Raw genomic sequence first — 16,255 nt, forward strand, 5'->3', positions numbered from 1 at the left:
TTTTGCATAAACAATTAAGAAAATTGGGTAATTGACACATTTGCTCCCCCTATCCATCCATCTCGCCACAAGGAAGAAGAAAACGAAAACAAAAATAAAATAAAAACCATCGCCAGATCAAAGGGGAATATGAACCGAGTCAACATATTGACAAAGTAAGAAAAGGGACAAAAAAAGAGAGAAAAGGGTGAAAATATGGAATTATCCATCAGCCAGCTATCACTGGAAACTCAGGTTGGCCAGGATATCCTTGGTTTGTTGACTGATAGGCCCGATCTCCTGCATCGCCTGCATGTCCTCTAGGACTGCATTGTATGTTTTGCCGAGACCATCGGCGACGCGAGTACGGTTCCATTCTCCACGCATATGCCACACGTAGTCCATCAGATTGGTGTTGATTTGCTCCAGCTGCTCCACTGAGAACCCGCTGGTTGACAGGGTTAGTTGCGTGTGCAGACGCTCAACAACCTCAAGATCAAGGACGAATGGCTCATGGGGTTCTTCGCTCAGGATCGATTGCAAGTTAGCCGAAGCATTGGTTGCTGGCATGTTGGGTGCATCGAACAGCGGGGGTTGCGGCTTCGACTGCGACTGGCTTCCATTCAAGCCACTGTTCTCCTGGGTGTCTGCATTGCTAAGCAGTGAGTCCCGGGGATTGGGAGAAGGCTGACTGCTGTCATTTTGCTGGGTGTCGGGCAGGTGGTCTTCCTGCGACACGCGATCGGGGTATTGAGTAAGGTCGGGGTATTCGGTTCTAGAGACATGGGGGCTTTGAGTGTGGTCATTTTGATTCGATAGATGCTCAGAAGATTTCTTATCAGAAGTTGTCTGAGTAGTGGATGCTTCATTGATGTAATCAGCTGGCTGAGATCCGGGGGCCATTGGAGTCATGGGGCCTCGCTGAGAGAAGCTGGAAAGACCAGATTCTCGACGAATCTGCTGAGAAGGTGCCGTGTGGGAATAAGGAGGCTTCGGCTGTGCAGAGGGTCCGAATGAGCTCCCCTGAGTGTCCTTGCTACCCGAGTGATCATCAGAATTGGACATGAAAACGTCGCCGTCTCCATCTCCATGGGTATCATTGCTCGCGCCGACAGCATGGGAACCAAACTCGTTGAGATCCGAGCCACCGTGATGATCTCCATTGGCGAAACTCTTGAACTGGGAGGCGGGGGTCACAGGACGCGAAGCTGCTTTTCTATCATCCTCATTGTCAGGGAACGCCTCGCCGAGTTGAATCGGGCCTGTCGACAGGCCCGATTCAGTGTTGCCGTGAGACTCATTGGCAGGGTCAGGGATGGGAGCTGCGTTCTCCACTTGGGCACGTTTCTCACGCTCCGCAGCCTCCTTTTCGCGAGCCATCTCACGCAGATAGACCTGCTCACACTCTGCCATAAGAGCTGGTTCGGCTACCAGAACACCGGCGATATCAACTTCGACATTGGTCAAAAGTTCACTTGACCGCAAAATGCGTTCCGGGTCACCAGTCTGACGAGCATCCTTGACCATTCGCTTGACATCCGCGACAAAGTCGATGGCACGCTTGTAGTATCCGTTTGCAAGGCGTTTTTCAATTGTCACAATCTCCAGGTTGTAGTAGAATTTCCCAGTGGCAGTTTCACGGAGACCCAACACACCATGTTTGTCGTATGCTTTCTCATAAGGCCGGAATGTGTTTTGTTGATCCGGGGGAAGATCACTGGTAATAATGTTGGGATTTTCTTCCTCCCACAAATATCGGATTTGGGATTCATCGATCACGCCCGACCTGAAACGCTTGTACCTCTTTACCTGATCCATGATAGGTTGAATTCGGGTTTTCAAAAGATTCAAGGATATGTAATCTTTCTTCCTTTGGGCCTTGATCTCCTCCTTGGTGAGTTCTGCCTCGGGCTTGGGAGGTGGAGGTGGCGCGACTTCCAGTTTTTCAAGCTGACGAAGTTTGCGATTTTCGGGGTTGGGGAATCCTTTCGGAGGAGTCTTGACGAATTCAATGATCTTTCCAAAGAATTCACGACGCGCATCATGATTTGGAGCAGATAGATCATACAGGTTCTTCTTGGAAAACCCAAACATGTTCTTCAGTAGACTCTCATCCAGTTCCTCTTCTTGTGATTCAAGAATGCCAAGCAAAAGAACTGGATCAGAAGGAGGCACCGATCGCAAAAGACTCATGAACGTAGAAACCACAGTAGGTCCCACAGTCTGGAACCACAATTGAATGTTGGGAATGTAAATCACACTCGGCTTGTGTCGCTTGACCTCGGTAAAGAGCTGGATGACAGCTGCCTCTGGGGAGCGGGTTGAGTCGCTCAACAAAGTGGGGAGATCGAACGCCTGCACATGCAGGCCCTCAAACACATGAAGTAGTGCGGCTGCGAGGTATTGCTGGCCCATGCCGTGGGGGCCTCGAAGAAGGAGTCGGGGTCGGAAGACACGCGAGCGATCAAACTCCTGCAAAAGGAGCTCTCGGGTGAAGCCTGCACCATCATCAGGCTCCTCGTATTGGGCCTCCTCGAGAGCAGTAAGTTTCTTTCGCTGTGGAAGAATCTCAGACAGCAAAGATTTGATTTCGGACAATGGGTGACGAAGCAGGGGTTCAATGTTCGGAGGGAGGGCAGTCGCACCAGATGAGGTCGACCGCTCTGAAGAGGGCACCATCTTCTTGATTGCTAGCATGAAATCTTTGGGGGCCACATCGATTGTCTTCGGATCAATCACGAGCTTTTGGTCTGATTTGTAGATTTGGGGGTACCTTCTTTGTACGGCATTTATTGCAGCCTCGGTGCAAAGCGCTCGCAAGTCAGCACCGCCATATCCCTTGGTCATATCCGCCAATTCATCTTTGATGTTGCTTGGAAGGGGAGGATCCCATTCCTTGGTGTGAATGTCGAGAATAGCACGACGTGCCTCGATATTAGGCAGCGAGAAATAAAATTCGCGGTCAAAACGACCAGGGCGGCGAAGAGCAGGATCAACAGAGTCAGGTCGATTGGTAGCACCGATGACAACTACTTGACCACGACCATCCATACCGTCCATCAAGGCAAGTAGGGTCGAGACAATGGAGGCATGAATTTGTTCTTGCTTGCTGGATCTCACGGGAGCCAAACCTGGGATAGAATATTAGCGATTGTCAAGTATGCGTTCAGAGGTTTTTCATTTACCGTCAATCTCATCAAAGAAGATGATACTGGGCTGGTTCTTACGGGCTTCTTCGAAAAGAAGCCGAAGTTGTCGCTCAGCCTCACCGACCCATTTGCTCAGTGCATCCGCACCCTTTCTCATGTAAAATGTGACCTTGCGTCCTTCTGAGCTCACGCTGTTGGCTAAAGCACGAGCCATCAGCGTCTTTCCGGTACCAGGAGGACCGTGGAATAGAACACCGCGAGGAGGAGTGATTTTGAAACGCTGGAAGATTTCCGGGTACAGCAGCGGCAAAGAAACCATTTCTTTCAACTGGTCAATGTGCCCTTGCAAACCACCAACATGGTCAAAGTTGACATTCATGTCAACCCCCAGGGGATCGGCGTCAGCCAAAGCCTGCTTGTTATTGAACTTGCCAAGGTTTGCAGGTGTACCGGCCGAGTTCTGACCAGGGTCAGCCGACTGGTTGTGGGTGGCTGCAATTCCAACGCCAGGAGCACGATTTGGTTGTTGGGCACCTTCGTCATCACTGCTATCGCTGTCCGCTCCTCCGACTGCAGTAGGGCCACCAGGAACACCGAGAATTGCTGAATTACCACCCCCACCGAATGGACCCAACGTGGAGAACAAAGTGCGCTGCCAGCCTCCACCTCCACGGCCACGCCGGGATGGAGACCCCGTCACTTCGTTGTCGGTATCTTCGGTAGGTTGGAACATTTCAGGGCGAATAATGCGATAATCAACGTCCTTTCGATTGCGACGCGGTTTCTCGTACACGACCGCTTGCTTCGCACGGCGACGGGCACGGCCAGTAAGGTCTTCCAATTCTTCAGCGAGTTCTTCTGCCTCCTCTGAGGGTGCGCGGGTTCGAGAAGGCCGTTGGCGTAGGCCAGGGCGCCGACTGGCAGAGCTATCCTCGGCTTCCTCGCGAGCTCGAAGTTCTTTGCGAGGAGAGGCACGTGATTCAGGCTCCGAGTCTTCCTCTTCGTCATTCGATGGCTCCTCCTCTGGCTCGAAATCACTTTCTTCATTTTTGCTTTTCCGCTGTGAGCTTCGAGACGGCTGCTTACGGCTGGATCGACGTAGCTGCGATTCTTCATTTGTCTCGGCGTCTTGCACGGTATCCTCCTCGTGAGGTTGCTCGTGAGATAGCCTGCCTCGTCGCCGAGTTGTTGGGGGTTCATCAGTGTGTTCGGAATGATCAATCTTCGCGTCGCCATTTTCTGATTCGGGGACAACGTCTTCATCCGGCATTTCTTCATCAATTGGGTCGTGGTCTCCATCATTTGCTGGCAATGTATCACCTTCAGCGCCGCCGTGAGGCACGTCACTTTCCAGCACCTCCATTTGCGAGCCCTGAATAGTAGTTTCGTTGATGACATCCTCGACATCCTCATATCCTTCGGCGTCTTCATCCTCTTCATCAATGATCGTGCGCTTGGCCATGCGGTCGACTCTAGAAACGCGGCGAGACGGTGATGGAATTTCAGCTTCTGGAGTATGTGTACCTCGCTCAACGGTGTGTATGTGACGACCAGAGTTGGTAAGGGCGTAGATATCCTCTGAAGCGTCGCGGGTCCGGCGGGTTACACGCTTAGAGAAAGCCAAGTAATTGGGCGGCAGTTTCAACGTGATGACGGTGCTCTTGCGTGCAGCCGGATCTCGAGTCTCATTCTCACCATCATCGTTGAGCGGGTCTTCTTCCGAATCGGGTTCCTCGTAGTGCGGGCGACGGCTCTGGGTGGTTCGTCGACGTGCCGTTCCTCTGACATTGCGTTCAACCTCCTCCTCCTCCGATTCTTCTTCCGCCTCATCGAAGTCAAAATCCTCGGACAAGTCTTCCTCCTCCGAGGTGAGACCGTCGTCTGAGCTGCGCCGTCTCTTCTTTGGGGCCGGCCGCGACTTTTTCTTGGGACTGGCCTTCGACTTCCGGCCAGTCGAACGCGAGTAGTGAGCGTGGTCGCTGTAGTCCTCGTCGTCGGAGTCGGACTTGTTGGCAACCTCGTCCAGGGTACGCTTTGCGCCACGAGCCATGACGGAGTTTTGGTGATTAGGGGATCGCTTTGAAACCACAGAGTCAGCACAAACCACTCCAATTTGGAAAGTACAATGAGAGCACAGTCAAGGGCTTCAGATGTCCTGATAATAAGGAAGATATAAAGATGCAAAAAGGCGGATTGTCGACGTTGCGCGATGCGGGCAGGAGGGACAGCACTTACGAATGGTTCAGTTGTCGCCAGCAACAGCTGGACCACTCGATCGAAGGGGAAAAAGACTGCCTGTCACAGCAGCAACCTTGACACTTTCTTCCCGACAATTGCTGATCAATATGTTAGCGGAGACGGCACGATGGTGGAGCGCGATTGGGGCAGAGGTGGAAGGGTCTCACGGACTCGGGAACGCGTGGGAAAACAAAAGTGTTGGAAAGCTGTCAGCCACCAAGATGAATGCGCAGTACACGGAAAGAATTGTTGAAAGTAAAAGAAAGTAGAAGACGATGGGAACTCGAGGAACAAAGACTTCAGGGAAGAAGGGCGGAAAGGACTCGCGCTCATTGGGGCTGACTGCCTGAATGCATCAGCCACTTATTGTGGCGCCCTTCAATTAGTCAACAAAGCGCACGTGCCACCTTCTCTCAATGGGGGGAATTGCTTCAATAGCCATTGTCACCCTTCAGCCCATGAATCAAGCCCCCATGAATCGAGCTATTGTAGTGCTCCATTCTTCTCCAGAATTAGCTAAATGGATACTTTCGGTCCTTTTGATGCCCCAACACGGCACATTCAGGATTGATGGGGGTGTGGGGGAATGACATGATACAATGATGACAGGAGGTGTCAGAGGGCAATTTGGGACATGAAGAAGACGAGAATAGGGCCTTTGTTTTTTCCTTTTGGTTGTCTTTTTTTCTGCGACGCTTTCGACCGGACCTGATATCATGTGCCGCTGACTCAGCAGTGGCTCGTGCTGCCCTGGAGCCCTGGAGATCTACAACCTGGACAAGCACCGATATTCATTTCGCCCATTCAGCCAATTAAGAATATGCATTTCTGTCTTTCCAGTGCAATCTTTCGTATTCTCAATCTTCTAATTTGTTATAAGGACATTTTTATTGACACCATTTCACTTATGTCGCACTACAGCATCGATGGAAGCCATGGAGACTCTCCAATATATACCTTGGCAATACCTCTTGCGTTGCCATCGTGACATCAAAGGAAACAAACCCCCTTTTTTTTTTCTAGATAGGTCTTTTTTAGAATAGTAATGGAATCCGTTGAGTATCTTTCTATAGTTCAACCGTTAAATCTTCAACTCCAAGCAAAGTGTCAAAGGTATCATTTCACGAGTAGCCATCTACCCCCTTCCGGTAATTTCCCTCCATTTGGACCGATTTGACCCCGAGTCAACATGCTCAGCCTTCTCGAGATTTTTGTACTTTAACAAGTAGGCGCGAGACAATGTGAGAAGATAATCTCTATCCGAGCACTGGAGAGTCGCCATGAGCCTATCTCTAATCTTGTCCTTCTCTGTTCTAGTGAGCTCACATTCTCGAAAGCTCAAGCAGCATCCGCACCCAGTGATGCAGTGCCCGACTCCCATGTTTCGTCCGGGAGTAGGCTCGCATCTCTCGCACCACCCACAGCCACGCCCGCAGCAACCACCTCGCCTAGCACAATACTCGATCAGTTCCTTTCGCATGTACCATTTTGAATCCTTTCTTAATGATTCATAGGCAAGTTTTATAGGGCCACTGGGAATGCTGCTTTGTCAATTGTAGAGCTCCCACTCCTGATGCCAGTATCTCTTCCGGAGCGCCTCTTGCTCTTCGTCCAGTTTCTGGAGCTGTGCTTCGTCTTCGTCGGCATTTCGCATTTTTCGGAGTGCCCAACCCTTTCCTTTCAGTGTTTCCTCCTGTTGAGCAGATCCACGGACATAGTAATCACACATGATAAGATTTACGAAGAGATCGACCTGACAACGAACTGTATTGTTGCATTTGCCGTACATGAATCTGGGTTGCCATCGGCGTTGTTGGTAGTTGTAAGTAGTTTCAATCCACAAAGACTCCGTTTCGTAGACTATACTGGAGGAGATGTTTTTGAAGATGAATAAGATGTACGGTAATTTCACTGACAAGGTCGGGACTGTACATATCATCATTCGGTGGTCATGCGCCGACGCCCTGAAAGATCAACCCTGTGTGTTAGAAGTAATTACCTCAGAAAGTGAATTTCGATGAGCAAAAATCTCTCGACCCCCTTTTATCTGGACTCGTTTTGGATAAGCTGTATAATAATGAGAGAAAGAGAAAGCGAGACGGTAACTATAATAAATTGACACCTGAGGAATAAATGCCAAGACCACTATCCCCAAAATGGAACACGAACTTCAACATCACCCTGGCTCGTCTCCTCGGATATCAACGAGAAAGAAAACACCTTAAAATCACAATATGTTCTCGCAATCAGCTCGTCGGTTGACACCGGCTGCGATGTCTTTTCAATCTGCTCGAGCTCCCATGAGCCGACGCACCTTCACCTCCACACAAGCCATATTCAACTCATCACAGAAGCCAAGTGCATACAAGGAAGGGGTATGTATATGTTTTTCTTTAAGACCGCAGGATTAAATTGAAACCTTCTAATGTTCTATCTAGATGAACCAATATCGAACCTTTACAGGCCCCTTCGCCAAGGTCTTCTTGGGGGGTGTGTTCGTCTATCAAGTCCTTTATTGGACCTGGTTGAAGTTGGAGATGGATGAGATTAAGGTGGCGAAGAATGGTGAGACCTGCGAAAATTGATTAATTAGTACTCCATCATGCATGTTGCTTACCCTTCTTACAGAGAAAGTGGCCGTGCTAGAGAAAGAGGCCCGGGAGATTACTAGCACTCAGAAATGAATCCGATCTTGAGAGAATCTTGAGAAAATGTGTACCATATGTTTCATTGATGCTCATCACCATATTATATTGTGGCTTTGAATAATGCCATGGCACTTCCAGACTTGGAGAAACATTTATCTTGATGATCCCAATAAACCAAACATTGCAGAATATCCTTATTATATTACGAGAAGCCAGGATTCCAGGATTCAAAGTCCCTGGTATGTCATGCCGCGGAATACTTGCGCTTCCGCTCGCCAGTCGTTGCAGCCTTCCGACTGTGGTCAAACGTCTGTACCGTAACATCCTTGGACTGATCCATCTTGTCCCCCTCGAGCGATGAAGACGGGAACCGCCAGTCCTGACCTCTCTCTCCTTTCTTGAAATGCTCAATATCAATGTGATTGAACCTCTCATCCATGGCCTCGGGGCCATGGTTCTTTAGTGGGACTCTGTGGTTGCAGAAGCCACACCAGAAATGCGACTGGCCAGCCAGATCGAGCCGGTTATTGCCAGCCGAAGCTGCGACGTGATATTCGTGAATTCCATGCTGACGCAGGTGGTGGGTATAGGTGTCAATTCGATAGAACAACCGCTCGCACGAGGCGCCTGTTTGCACATCATGTTCTGTGCAGAACCAACTTGGCACACCGAGATGCTGGGAGCTCTCATGGCGCTTCCAGTCGGCTTTGCTGCCAAAGGACTTCGCACAGTGGGGGAATGTACAACCGTAGGGTCGCTCGTGACGCTTCTGGTGTTTCCTGATGACGTTTCTGGTTAGAACCCTGATAAGAATACGCAAGTGGCCGGGGTGGCTTACTTCATTTCACAGCGGAGCCGGGTCTGCTTTGGGCACGCGTCACATTGGAACCAACCACGTTTTTCGCTATCAGGTTCCTGTGTGGTGATTTCGTTGTCTTCGGATAACCGTTCCAAGGCCACCGAAAGCACCTTCTGCAGCATTTGCCGCTGGGGCTGAGAGAGCTGAGCGGCGTCGGTTTCAAGATCGATCCCTTCATCAATATTCTGACTTGATCTCCGCCCGCGGTTGTTCATCATCTTCGTCATGGCGTTGATTAAGTTATCAGCTGCGTCTGCAACCGATCCATCGGGCCTCGTGATACCGCGTTCAGCGGATGAATCTTGCCTCGTTCTTGACAGACCTAGGGAGCCAAAAGCAGGAAATTGAGAGGATGTCGAGTCTGCAATAGGCGGCGTAGTATACTGGAGAGGTCTCGGCGTGGCAGCACCAAATGTGAAGATATCAGTCCTCTGTTGAGATATGGAACCGCAATCCGGCTTGATATCGGCGGTCGACTCGAAGGATGCCTCGTCTTCTTCTGGCTCTAATACCGACTCATCCCTTGAGCTACGCTCATCGAAGCTCTGTTCTGGTTGGTGGAGGATGACTTTATCATACCAATCCATAGACCTGTTTGTAAATTAGTAATTGGAACATTGCATGTCTCATTCTTAGCTCACTTTTTCAGGAGTGCCTCCCCATCCTCTTCGTGATGCATCCGGTTCAGGTGTTGCTTGAAATTATCGAGACGTGGCCACCTCTTGTTCGGACGAGGGCAGTTTGCCCCAAAACACATGTACATCATCTTGGGCCCACGCTCGGGCTCTTTATTGTGAACGCATTTCTTATGACGAGCAAGATCATTAATGGTGCCGAACCCGTCCTTCCGCGGGCAATTTGGGACGTCACATTTGAATTGCTTCTTGTGGCGAGCCTCGTGTTTTCTGTGGAAGTTAGTTTCCTGCCATTACCATTTTCAAACTGAAACCCAAACGACGCACCTTTTGTCCGAAGGACATTTCCCAACCCACTTGCACGATGGATGCTCGCACCGCATCGAGGCATCAACCAACTGCGAAGGCGAGCTCATGAACTCCGATGTGTAAGATGGCTCAGACACAGACCCATACCGGGAATGATCAAACGAAGGCCCCGACTCGGTGGACATATTCTCTACCATGTCGATGTGAGGGCTCGAGGAATCCACGCTATATGACGAAGCAACCACAGATTGCGTTGCACAGCTGGTCGCACCGTACCCGGAATCTGTAGAGTGATAGCTATCCATGTACTGGCTCCCGCTCTCCGAGGGTTCGCTATATCGATGTTGCGAGAAGCAGCAGTCCTGGTCAGGCATCTGGGCAGGCATGTTCATATGTGAGATGGACGAAGCAGCTGGAACACCGGTGGCCAGCAGCGGATTCCAGGCATCTTGGTCACCTGCCAGGCGGGAGTGAGTGTATTGGGAGTAGTATGAATGTGAAGGCCATTGGCCTAGGAGTGGGTTAAATGTTGGATCGAGGGATCCGAGTTGGAGGTCTAGTAGTGGGTTTGCGGCATCGAAGGGGAGTGAAGATTTAGAATCGGACATATCATGTCCTTCATGTCCAACCATGATGCCTTGAAGGACGTCTGTGGAGTCATTCCAGTCCAGCTGTGTTTCCTGGTGGAGTTAGATTATGATTGATTCATGTGGAGAGCCGGGGTGTTATAAAATAAGCAGGGCACGAACCTCCATAGCTATATAATAATAATAGAGTCTTTAATATAAAAGAGAGAAAAATTCGTAAAGTCGAGAGAGAATAAGCCAGTCAAAATGGGAGGGGCACAGTATTAAAAGGCTCACGATGCATGCAAATGCCAAACCCTACACGCGAGAGACACGCAAGCTCCACACCCTCGCCCCGAGCCGGTTGACTTCACCACGCGATAGGCGATTCAAGGGTTGGAATGTGTTAAGCGAACATGATTAGGAATATGCTCAATAAGAATCTACATAAAAAAGAAAATTAAAAAAAGGAAGAAATTGATAAAAATAAAAATAAAAAAGCAATCCTAAAATTTGAAAGGTAAAAAATAAAAGAAAAAGGAACTAAGACAAAGTTCACCCTCGCGTGTTGCCAGCGTGGAATGCAACATGTCATCCCTTGATTGCACAGCCCCTTCACCCGGGTAAATATTATCATTTGGTACGGAGTACGGAGTATACAAGAGGGAATTCTTATGATGATATCTTCTCTAACAATGAGGCTGATAATTAATATCCAATAACGGATCATCACCTTAAAGGTCGTCCGATTGACGATCGGTTATACTTTCCCCTCATCTCCCGGGGTGCCCGGGGTTGATTCAGCCCACTTCTAACATAATCTCAGATAAATCCACAGTTTACACGTATCACACCCACACACCCACACACACAGAAAATGTCGTTAGTCTCCCTGCACGAGGCATGCAAGACAAATCCAGCCCCTCATGGAGATCTTAAGATAAGTCTCTAAAGGGGAGGAGGGGGGCTGCAAGGGAGTAAGGACCGGATTGGGCTGTGACAGGACAGACGATCGACATAGCTGATCGACGGCGATACTCGCTTGCCATGTTCGTGCCGCAAGGGATAAATAAGATAAATGCGCACGTTTATACGCGATACGGAGTCCATGTTATGCAGTTTCGGATTTAGGAGTCATGAGGAGTCAAGGGGGTTGTCTAACTTTGAAACGAGAGTATTTGAATTTATGATCTTAACCGAAGAGATACTCGGTCTCGTCTCGTATGTCTCAGATTACCCATTTGATCTCCAGATGTCCACTCCAGGGTACACTTTATGTTATGAACCGTGGAACCATGTCCGAAGTGGGAACAGCCTAGTACAGAAGAGGAAAAGCCAAAACATAAATCTGATCTCTCATATGCCATGCACATCGCCGTTTAGCAAATACGCCATTCGGTCTGAAACGGAAGTCCTGAGCGCCCGAAATATGTACAGAGATATTGAGAGTACATGCTAAAAAAAAAGGATCATGATAAATCATCATCATAGTCATCATTCCAGAAATGCATAAGATTGGGATTTGCTTGCATAACTCTGCTGATGCTCCAGGGCTGAAAAAAAAAAGGGTACAGGAATTCCTTCTAGTGATCATGTGCCATCTATTATGATGCAGCTGATCTGGAAGAATTGATAACAGAACGGAGAAGGGGAATAGGCAGTAACGAAAAAAAGGGTGGGAAAAAAGAGGAAAAAAAAAAAAAAAAAAAAAGGGGGAAAGACGAGCTCAAGGGAATCGTATCTATAATCACATTTGGGAAGGACATCCAGAAGAGTAAGTCGCAGAAGTGTAGGGGATGTTGGACTCCATGGGTTGGTAAGCCGGGTAATTATCGGGATACAAAGAGGGATGAGGGAGAAACTGAGCGAGAGGATACGAGGGCTGCATGAGATCTGCCTCGGGGGATCTCGATCTCGGAACGGCGTTATAAGGCGGTGGATACGTCACCGAGTTCTGATGCAGGGGATAGACCTGGGCCTGAGCAGGGTGGAGTGTGGTTTGGCCAAATTGGTCTGTCGTCTGCGTGTATGCTGAGAACTGGTCAGGGGTGAGAGAGTCTGTCATGGACTCGGGCTCCATGGAAAGTTCGCCGCCAGAGATGGTGGGATAATTTGTCAGCGGGACGTTGTTGATTGAGAACGCAGGGTTGGCGGGCGTGCTAGTGTTTCGGATCGCATACTGCGGCTGCAGATGGGTGGAGGCCGTTTCGGGTCCTTCATGTCCAGGGTGATACGGCGCGACAGGGGGATAGGTTGCGGCCACTGATCCGCGATTTGTCTCCACTTGGCTGGGGTTGGCGACATGGGTTGGGGCGTTGCTCGGCTTTGCTAATCGTAAAACGGGCAGGGCTAGTTGCTCCAGGTGTTTGCCAAGGTGGACTGACAACTTTCTCCACTCACTACAGACATTCCCGCAGAAGCGGCATGGCTCCTGCTGGGGGGCCTGAGCGGTGTCATGCCGACATTCTTCGACCATTTGCCATAATCGATCAAGCTCTTGCTCCCTTCGGCTATTCGGTACAGTCTCAGTATCCACGGTGCTAGAAGCCTTGCCCGTCTTTTTTATCTTGGGCTCTGGCATTTTGTGTTCCCGCACCAAATGCTGAACGAAATTGTCCTTACGATAGCATTTGTGGTTGCACTCGGGGAATGTACAAGTCCACCACTCCAGGTGCCGGTGTTTCTCGTTCTCATGGCGAACCCAGTCTGCTTTACGCTTGAATGACTTGGGCTCGGTGCAGTGGGGGAATGTGCAAGTAAATGGCTGCACATCCTCGTGGACGTGTTTGGACCAGTCGGATGGTTTTTGGAATGTTTTTACTTCGAAGCAAATGGGGCACTCAAACCGGGCGGGAAGACGAGTGACTGGCGGAAGGGGCACTCCAGGGGGGAACTGTGTCGCGGCCCCCGTGCCGTCGCCTGGAGAATACTGTTGCTCATGTCCATAACTGAAACTTGTCACTTGGAACTGGATCTGTCCTGCCTCAGGATCGTTGGGGGCCTTGGGGTCCTGCAACAGAGTGGGTTGCCCTCCTTGAACGGTACAAAAGTTGCCGGATTTACACGTATGGTTGGCAGCTGCAATAGAATGCTTCTGCTGCATATCAACCAAGATCTTGTATCGACGATTTTGCTCATGTGATAGGCGGTGAATCAAAGCCGGCTCAAGCCTTGGATTCAACTGCATGATCTGCGATCTGAACCCTTCGATGGTGGGTACTGGGAGACTTTGAACAGCAGGGAAATCCATAACCACGCCTTTGTTGTTGCTGGTGTCCATATCATTCTCATCTTCGGCGCCTCCGGTTTCAGGGCCCAGAGGTGTACTTCTGGGTGTTTGGTCGGCGTCCGAACTGACTCGAGGCGATGTGATGTTTGGAACTGGTGGTCCACCATGAGCGGTCATAAGATTTATTAGCCCGGGGCTACTTGGTCGGGGGATCTCGCTTCTGCTTCGACCTCGACCCTTAAATTGGATGTTCAAGGAACTCCTCTCCGGATTCGGTGAGGGTGCAGGCGATATTGCTTGGACAGGCTGACTACCCCCGATAGCCGTCATTTGGCTGGTCATTGAAAGAAGTGCGTTGCTCAAGCTTGGCGACCGCGAATGGCGACGGTGCAAGAACCCGTTTCGTGGTGAGTAACTCGGTTTTGCCGGTGTGTCCTCTGTATCGCGATGGGGAAGCCCGGGGTAGCTATTAGATTGACCGATGGAAAGGTCAGATGCTTGGCGCTTCAGAATCGAGGATGCCTGCAGAAATTGACGCTTAAACAGACTGGTGCGTTTCTTGGGTTGTTCCGTGAAGGAAAAATTCTCAAGAGATGTCCCAACATTGATAATGCTATTGTTATCAATGGTTGCTGCGAGCGATGCCGTTTCAAGATCTCGCACACGTCTGTTAAAAGCTATCATAGCGTCGGTAGAGCTGTCCGGCTGCATCGCTTGCAATCTGGGTGTCGCATCGCGGGGGGGATCATGCCAGGGATAAAGACGAACACTTTCTTCAGCTTTGGTCGGAGAGAAAGATGAATAGACATCGGGGGTGCTGCGATCATATCTGCCAGGTTCATCTGCATCGGCTGAGGGCTCGTCGGAGTAAGTGCCAATGCTTGCTTCGTCTTCGCTGATATCGTCGCTGCTCTCATGAACTAGCACACCGGGTCCAGGGAATGATGCGTCTCTGGTGCGGGATTTTAGGTTGAAATAATCTTCTTGTTTCAAAGGGTGATCGCCGGTACTCCTCGCTCGAAGTCTCCTGGAAACATGGTGTGGGCGTGGATGCGGTGGACTAGGTGAGTCCCCACCGGCGTCACTGTTGGCTGCGCTTACCGATACAGACCAGTGGGAAATATCCTCATTCTTCTCGTTCCTTTCTCGCTGAACATGGATATCATTAGGACTTGGTACGAATTCATCTCCGCGGGACCTTGGATCAATGCCAGCTAGATGGGTTGATGGGTTTGGAATCCATCCGCCGTCCTTAGATCGCTTCACGGGAACAGACGAGACCGAGTGACGATCGCCATCATCGTCGTCTTCCAGCTCGCTTGGGTTAGCAGATAGGTGTGCAAAGGACTGGCCGAAACGTCCTTGCGGCGACGTGCTGCGTTCCTCAGGCGAATCGCCTCGAGTGAAAGTTGTAATTTTGACGACGGGGCTTCTTCCCCTAGTTGCGCTCGACGCCAGCTCGGTTGTCGACTCCTCGTTGGTCAAGACACGGAGTCTCGATGGCTCGGCGGCTGTGTTCAAGACACCGAGGCCAGCTTGATACGAAGTGGGGATTGATTGTTGTGCGCTAGAATTGCTATGAGGCTCTAGACCTACCAGCGTGGGTGACGGAATCGGGTTCGGGTTGCGGTCCGAGCTCGTCCACTGAAAGACATTCGGTGCCATGGACGAATCCCATGCCGGATCGACGGGCACATTATCCTCCCCGATCCTGTATGATGGCAGGTTTTCATTTTGCCATGTGGAACCACTATCCAGTTCGATATCTTTTGGCTCCACGAAGACACTTGTATCAGAGATAGGGGAGGTGCAAGTGCTTCGGTCCGTATGATCACTTGTTCTCGGGTCCAAATAGCCCTGGATTGTGGAGTCGATCCGAGCGTCCTCATGAGGGGATGAGCCAGGTCCCGCACTATGCCCAGGACTTCCCCGCGATGGCGTTGGCGTTAGTCGAATGGCACTGGCCTGAAAGAAGACTTCCTCCGGATCAGATGCGGCTGACAGGTAAGGATCCGGAGCATATCGATCTTGAATCGCATCTGTTGGTGATTGCCCCTGAGCGCTGAGTGGGGAGGCGCGCGACATATTCAAATGGCGGTCAATTAGCCTAAGATTGACCGCGAAAATGGGAAGTATCAAATCAAGGTGATTAAAAAAGCATCGAGTGGGGGTGTTCGGTATAATCTATGCAAGCAGTTCTGTGATTATATTGGAGTTTGTTGCCTCGTGTTTGGTGTCCTGGTGTCCTGTCCTGATGACCTTGTCCTGGTATGGTCTTTTGAGGCTCCCAATACATAAGGTGATGGAGACTGGGACTGGACAGACGATGCCCCAAATGGTTGGAATTGAACTTGAACTTGAAATCAAGAATCAAAGAGTAAATGAAGACGGAAGATTAAAGAGAAAAAAAAAAAGAAGAAGAAGCGATGGGGGGCCGAAGATCAGTCGGAGATGAGGGGGACAGCTGAACAAGCGCCGGGCGCATCCCTCCACTTATGATTTTATGCAGGACTAACAAGAGAATCCAATATGAACAGATATTAATATATTGAATCTTAGTCTGTGGCACAGGTAAAATGCCTGTCAGCCTTGTTCAAAGAACCTTAGAAACAGGAATTCCCAAAAAAAATGCTCCGCTTTTTT

The 16,255-nt window shown here is 50.1% G+C and overlaps 5 protein-coding genes across 5 annotated transcripts; 1 reads left to right on the forward strand and 4 right to left on the reverse strand.

Annotated features, from left to right (window-relative positions):
* Positions 1–219: 219 nt before the first annotated feature.
* On the reverse strand, positions 220–5,178 carry N7455_004321 (chromatin segregase YTA7; the record flags this gene model as incomplete). The annotated part of the gene is made up of 2 exons (XM_040958132.2): positions 220–3,110; positions 3,165–5,178. The coding sequence occupies 2 exons, from the start codon at positions 5,176–5,178 to the stop codon at positions 220–222; spliced, it is 4,905 nt and encodes a 1,634-aa protein (XP_040811352.2).
* A 1,526-nt stretch (positions 5,179–6,704) lies between these two features.
* N7455_004322 (uncharacterized protein) lies at positions 6,705–7,095 on the reverse strand (the record flags this gene model as incomplete). The annotated part of the gene is made up of 2 exons (XM_040958129.2): positions 6,705–6,825; positions 6,935–7,095. The coding sequence occupies 2 exons, from the start codon at positions 7,093–7,095 to the stop codon at positions 6,705–6,707; spliced, it is 282 nt and encodes a 93-aa protein (XP_040811337.2).
* A 505-nt stretch (positions 7,096–7,600) lies between these two features.
* N7455_004323 (uncharacterized protein) lies at positions 7,601–8,050 on the forward strand (the record flags this gene model as incomplete). The annotated part of the gene is made up of 3 exons (XM_040958200.2): positions 7,601–7,741; positions 7,805–7,931; positions 7,995–8,050. The coding sequence occupies 3 exons, from the start codon at positions 7,601–7,603 to the stop codon at positions 8,048–8,050; spliced, it is 324 nt and encodes a 107-aa protein (XP_040811424.2).
* Positions 8,051–8,258: 208 nt separating this feature from the next.
* Positions 8,259–10,572, reverse strand: N7455_004324 (putative C2H2 finger domain protein; the record flags this gene model as incomplete). The annotated part of the gene is made up of 5 exons (XM_040958168.2): positions 8,259–8,793; positions 8,853–9,464; positions 9,515–9,778; positions 9,836–10,497; positions 10,567–10,572. 5 exons carry the CDS (start codon positions 10,570–10,572, stop codon positions 8,259–8,261), a joined length of 2,079 nt encoding a protein of 692 aa, XP_040811301.2.
* Positions 10,573–12,130: 1,558 nt separating this feature from the next.
* Positions 12,131–15,697, reverse strand: N7455_004325 (putative C2H2 finger domain protein; the record flags this gene model as incomplete). The annotated part of the gene is made up of 1 exon (XM_040958146.2): positions 12,131–15,697. One exon carries the CDS (start codon positions 15,695–15,697, stop codon positions 12,131–12,133), a length of 3,567 nt encoding a protein of 1,188 aa, XP_040811391.2.
* Positions 15,698–16,255: the final 558 nt, after the last annotated feature.

The sequence above is a fragment of the Penicillium solitum genome, assembly GCF_028829755.1.
Source record: "Penicillium solitum strain IBT 25940 chromosome Unknown utg000003l_segment0_segment0, whole genome shotgun sequence".
NCBI classification, from domain to species: domain Eukaryota; kingdom Fungi; phylum Ascomycota; class Eurotiomycetes; order Eurotiales; family Aspergillaceae; genus Penicillium; species Penicillium solitum.